Source organism: Helicoverpa zea, chromosome 2 (genome assembly GCF_022581195.2).
Source record: "Helicoverpa zea isolate HzStark_Cry1AcR chromosome 2, ilHelZeax1.1, whole genome shotgun sequence".
Classification (NCBI taxonomy): Eukaryota; Metazoa; Arthropoda; class Insecta; order Lepidoptera; family Noctuidae; genus Helicoverpa; species Helicoverpa zea.
This window is the reverse complement of record NC_061453.1, coordinates 11,770,443-11,776,442: the sequence shown is the minus strand read 5'-3', so window position 1 is coordinate 11,776,442 and position 6,000 is coordinate 11,770,443. Positions and strand designations below refer to the sequence as shown.

General features: G+C 44.6%; 2 protein-coding genes across 2 annotated transcripts in view; one reads left to right on the top strand and one right to left on the bottom strand.

The window, feature by feature from the left end:
- Positions 1 to 248: 248 nt before the first annotated feature.
- On the bottom strand, positions 249 to 1,814 carry LOC124645094. The gene is made up of 2 exons (XM_047184837.1): positions 915 to 1,814; positions 249 to 302 (listed from the first exon to the last, which is right to left on the bottom strand). Exons 1-2 carry the CDS (start codon positions 1,812 to 1,814, stop codon positions 249 to 251), a joined length of 954 nt encoding a protein of 317 aa, XP_047040793.1.
- A 3,049-nt stretch (positions 1,815 to 4,863) lies between these two features.
- The window catches only part of LOC124642638 (acetylcholinesterase-like), a 43,101-nt gene continuing 41,964 nt past the window's right edge, over positions 4,864 to 6,000 (top strand). Inside the window, exon 1 of the mRNA XM_047181177.1 lies at positions 4,864 to 5,040. The gene's annotated coding sequence lies outside the window, so the exon portion shown is untranslated. The remainder of the gene's footprint in view (positions 5,041 to 6,000) is intronic.

Sequence of the window (6,000 nt, the reverse complement as noted above, 5' to 3'; positions counted from 1 at the left end):
GTAAGGAAGAAGAAAACATGCTGTGGCGACCCCAAATGAATTGAGATGACATGAATTCAGAATTTTCATGTTCATATATTAATAGAATTTTTTCTGGAGATTCAGGAGGCCTCATTTTGGCAGAGGAGGCATAATTATGTTTGAAAATTAGCATGAATAACGTAGTTAAGCAATTTCGTTGAAATATTAAGCGTGTATTATTCCAAAACAGTACACTTTTTAGAATGCTTAAGAAACCCTTAAACATATCAATCGACAGTGGTTTTTCTATTGATATGTTTTAGGGCTTCTAGTGAGTTTATCTATAAAAGATGTATTCTTTACTCTCATTTGTTATGACTATTCCAATACCCCTAAATAAGCAACTGAAATTCCATATGATCGTACATTAGGGGCACACATCGCCACAGTGCTAACGTGTCCGAAGCACTCACTGTGACGCGGCGCTCCCAGCGTTTGCAAATTATGCATGTGCCACAGCCTGACCGCTTCAATTGAAACATAATTGAGCTTCGTATTCAAATCAAATCAAATCAAATCATCTTTATTATCAGGCATCACAGGCCCATAGATAAATACCTTAAAGACTAACATACATATTATATTGTACAAACATTGTTAGTATATAAAAAACTTAAATCTATATTAGTAACACTTCACTACGCACTATGTCACTCCGTGCGGTTCTGTGGCACTTGCCCGCGGAAGCGACGGAACACCACGCCCTGTGGCCAGAAGTTCTCGTCCAACACGAGGTGCAGGAAGCACGTCGGCACTCGCACCACGAACGCCTTGAAGTTGGCGTTATGGCTCGACTCCAGCAGCTGCACTCTCGGGGCGTACCTTAGCTTCTGGCGCACGTACTCCGCGATGTCCTCCGCCTTAGTGGTGTAGGGTAGGCGGGAGATGTACACCGGGGTGTTCGGCTTAGCAGCACAGATTATTGTGTTCGGCTCCACAGGAGCCTTGCCACAGCGGTTCTTGTTGGCTCGCTGACGGCGCTTCCTCCTTTGCACCATCACGAACCCATCATCATCAGCCCGATCCGGTCCCTTTACGGGCATGGGCTTCATTTTTGCACCAATTGTGCTTCCGGCGACGCTGGCATACTCTCGATGAACACCATTAGGTTTCGCCGAGGCTGCAGAAACGAGCAGCTGATCGAGCGGTCGAGCGGCGGCGAGCGGAGGAGCCGCAGGGACGGGATCGGGGCAGCGGGGCGCACGAGGCGCGCACTGTGCCGACTCAGCATTCGGCGGTGACAGCGGCGATGGCGACAAAACTGCTGACGCGAAACTTGCACCCGATACATCGAGGCACGCTCCGCGCCGCGTGTTAACGTTGCACGATGCATCCACAGGTGACCTAGTTACCGTTACCGATTTACGCAACTCGTTAACTTCGCTGCGCAAACTGGCGACGGTATTTTGAGATGCATCCAGCTGCTTCTGCACATCCGCTAAGCTAGCCTTAAGAAAGACTATGTCTTTCAGCAGGCACGTAACGTCGACGTGGTCAATTGTCACGGGAGGGAGCTTGCTCAGGTCCTTCGCCACAAACGTCGGCACGTCGTCAGGGTGGGTCTCTTTAAGTAGCGTGATGATGTCTTGTATACTCTTCTTTGTCCCGTCACGCCGGCGGGACACCATCTGGTCGCTCTTGTTGAGCGACCAGTACAGCAGCTGCTTTGCAGCAGCGACGTCATCCTCGCTGAAATTCGACGCGCAGATCTGGACAGCGGACACCTCCTCCATCACGTCCAGCTTCTGCTGCAGGAACGCCAGCAGCTCATTCGCCACAAGTTGTTCACTCATGGCGACTATAATCTCTAGCAACGGCTCGCGCCGCGCTTATACCTAATACTTTTATAAAATATAAAGCTTGTGGCACATTATAGCAGCACCGCAACAGCACGGCTGCAGCACGGCGTAGCCTCGAATTAAGACTACGGCTAGCTGCCAGCGCGCCAACCACGCGCTGTCCGCTCGCCGTCGGCGCGCCGTCCGCTCGCCGTCGGCGCGCCGACCGCGCGCCGGCCGCGAGGTGTAAGCTTGCTGTCACCGCAAACTCAATATTATTTTAAGACGATTATGATTGATGTTATGATTGAACACGACGTAATGATGTTGTTTCGCTGCCGGCTCGGAGTCGGCGCGCAATTAGCACGCCGTCGGCGCGCTGTACGCATGAGGACCGCTCGCTTGCAGCACGCGGGCGGCGAGTCGAGTTGTGTGGAAGCGGCAAGCACGCTGACTGCTCGCCGTTGGCTTTTTCATATTGACATTACGAAATATATTATAATATACACGATTTAATGCTCTAAATTGAATGACAACTTAAATGCTGGTGTGGAGCCGTGCTGTTGCGGTGCCGCTATAATGTGCCATAACCTCTAGCTTTCGCCCGCGATTTCACCCGCGTCCCGTAGCCGGATGGTGACAAAAACCTCTTCCGGGTCTAAGTTACCTCTCCTCTAATTTTCAGCTAAATCTGTCAAGCCGTTTTCATGTTATGTCGTGACAACGGACAGCGGGTTTCATCCTACTTATATTATAAATCCTATCCTATCCTTCCTATATATTATAAATTTGAAAGTTTGTGAGAATGTATGGATGTATGTTTGTTATTCAATCACGCAAAAACGGCTGGACCGATTTGATTGAAATTTGGTATGTAGATAGGCGATACCCTGGATTAACACATAAGCTACTTTTTATCAACACACCACACGGGCGAAGCCGCTGGCGGAAGCTAGTTTTTATATATATAGATTAGACGCGTAAGCAACACGACTGCATCGAATCGCTGCTAGTACGAGACTGAATTATATTACCTCTTGTCTTTAATTTAAGCGTTGGTATGGGTATAATCAAGTAATGGTTGTGTTTATAGTTAATGATTGGAGTTAAGTTGTACCATATTTTGCTAGTTAGTGGTGGCGAGCTCATAGGTAAGTAAAACGTATGGGTTGATTGTTAAACAACACTTGGTGTGGTAGGTCCGTGGATAGGTGACTATCTTCTCATGATTCTTTACCACCATGGGAGCAAGGGGTATCAGGTTTCCCAGGTAACTAGGTTGAGGAGGTCAGGTAGGCAATTGTTCCTTGGTTTGCTAAGACTGGAAGCCGACCCTAATAATGTTGGAAACAATTCGGAAAATCCTAGGCAGTTGACCAAACATTTCTTACACAATCAAATTCGTACATACAACTTCAAAATATGTAGGTGAAGCAAATACACCCTTTGAAATCGAGCATCATTTGGTAACAGCTATACACGAAAAGCCAGCAAAAAAGAGCGTAGTACAAAAAAAAAGCTTTGAAAAAACCAGTCGGTTCCCTACGGACCGCTAGTGGGCGTAGTGTTATAGGAATTTATTCAAAGTAAATAAAAAAATCACTGTGTGACGTATGTATGTGCTGCAGGCTTTCCATGCATTGGAATGAATGTTTTGTGTGTGAATATAGCGATCGTGTTTTATTAATAATTTTTGAATAGTGCTATGAATATAAAGTGTTTTTTTATAAGCTTAATTTGTCTTGCGACATTAGTGCTAAAAGTAATGTTTTGAAGTGATAGATTAGCTGAAGATTTTTGTTTAAAAATACTCAATTATTCTGAAGCGTAGCTAAAAAAAATATCTTTCTTTATATATTTTTCATAGCTCAAGGGATTTTCGACTAAGTAACCAACCATATTATTATATAAACTACTAAAGCTATAACAAGTACATACAATTTTAAGCACTTATTTACGTACTTATTTGCCCTTTGGCGTGTTTTAATTAGAAAAAATCTGTCTCCGAAATCTCCCAAAATCATGAATGTATTGCCAAAACCAGAGTAACTCGGGGTCCAGTGCTAGCATCCTTCGCTTGTCTTTTTTTACCTTTCCTTAATGCCCGAATAAATATCGACCGCAGATAAGGCTACCTTTATATATTTAACTAATTTATGCGTAGCCATGTTTTCAAAATAAAATGCCCTTGGTTGTATCGGACTGATCTTATTAAAGGGTTGCTGCTTGAAAAATAGGTCAATTTTGGTTTTGTGGCAAAGGAATAAAATTAAGAAATTTTATTTATTTAATTTGTGTGGAAGCTAGCTTTTTCCTAACAATGGGTTGTAGCTAAGGCATCGTCACAGTACGTTGTAGCATTTATTTCATCATCTGCCTAGCCTTTTCCCAACTATGATGGGGGTAAGTTTCCATACTAAACAGATGCCAGTGTTTTACATAGAGCGACTGTCTATTTGCCCTACTCAACCCAATTACCCGGGCAACCCGTAAGACTGATCGTCAGACTTTCTGTAGCAATCCAATAGTTTGAGCGATAATATCAGTGTTGTAGTCGCTCTCGCTTGTACTAGTGTACCGGCTTTATCGTACAAATGCGTATCTCTACGCTGAGACACACCCTCTTTCTACAAACTTAGCTATAGTACGAGCAATTCCTTTTGCACTATCATGCATTTTAATTGATTACCGATACGAGACATATGTGGCTACCTACAGGCCAGCCCAACACAAAGCCCGCCACTGTCCACGTAAGCCCCAATAACGTGTACGTACCTATCATTGTCCCCGATCTATGCAATCATGAAACTTAAATCCAAAATCTATAACGCTAGACTTACTATCTGGGCGGAAAATTTATTTGATAACCATTATACTTCGAGCTGATAACATCGCTTAGATACGTATGTATCATACGTTGCGCGTTTGTGATGGTACAATGTGAGCTTCTGGTACACAAAGCGCGCAATGGAGAGGTGACTTGGAGGTTATCCCGCGAGAAGTTTGCATGTGTGTGTGAAGCAGGGTAGGCCCACAGATCGGGCCCACAATGCACGTTGTTTATCCGCTAGGGCGCGGGGGCGCGGCGCGGGGCGCGGGCGGCGGGGCTCCCGGCCGGGCCCAGTCAGTGAGTTGCCAGCGCTCGCAGCAGCCGCACGAGCCCGCGAGTGCATCAGTGCCCTTACACTACAAACACTGACACTCCGACCTTCAATCCGTGGGAACGAGACATCTATATCAGGTAAGGTGCTTTTTTTCAAAAAGGGATTTGTTCCGCATTTTTTTCTGATTTTTCATCGACCTGATTTGATAAAATCTAGATAAAAGTTATATAATATTAACTAATTACCGACGAGATCGTATCGACATCCCATCCGAGCTGAACCGCGGCAACCGTCGAAAAATTGTAATTAGTCGCTACGCGGCTACGTTCCCGTAGCGGCGTAGCACTGGCGTAGAAAACAATGCGTTTGGGATCCTGCGAATTTTGCTACGATGTTTAATTTCGCGGAAGTGGTATTGTTACGAGAAAAATAGGGTTTCTGCTTCGTACATCGGGGTTTGATATATTTTATTTTTCACGGTCAAGCCAAGGACTTTTGTTGGGGGGTGGCTGATGTTGTATGGGATGAACTGGGTGTCACAGTGCGCGGTTATCCCACGGCCCGGCGTTTGTGCGAGCGCTGTCGTTTTGCCATAATTGTCCTGAAAGCCTCGACCTTGTTCCGTGAGCGCACCATGAGTTCTTTGTTTCCGCAGACTGTTTTTATATTGCGTACAGTCATTTGTTTTTATTGCATACTTTAGAATGTTATACAGCGATTTATTCACTCTTATCTTCGATTTACGTATGGATCTGTATCACATAACTTTTTTTCAAATTATATTGTTCTGGAAGGTCTCAATTATATGAATATCAGCTGATTTGGAATCGTCACGGCCGCTACAGTCGTAGGGGAAGGGTTCCTGTAGTGATGGGTAACCAATCGTTTGACAAACCAGGAACACGCTGTATATTGGCCAATTATTAACCAATGATAGTTGCCAGGTGTCGTGTGATTGCTATATATTATGATCTTGGGTCTTGTGGGAACAAGGTTGATTTTCAGTATGATGCTTCTTAATGTTATTATATTTATCATTTATTTACTTTAAGACGATTTATTTATATAAAGAGAGATTTATTAACTCTATACGACAA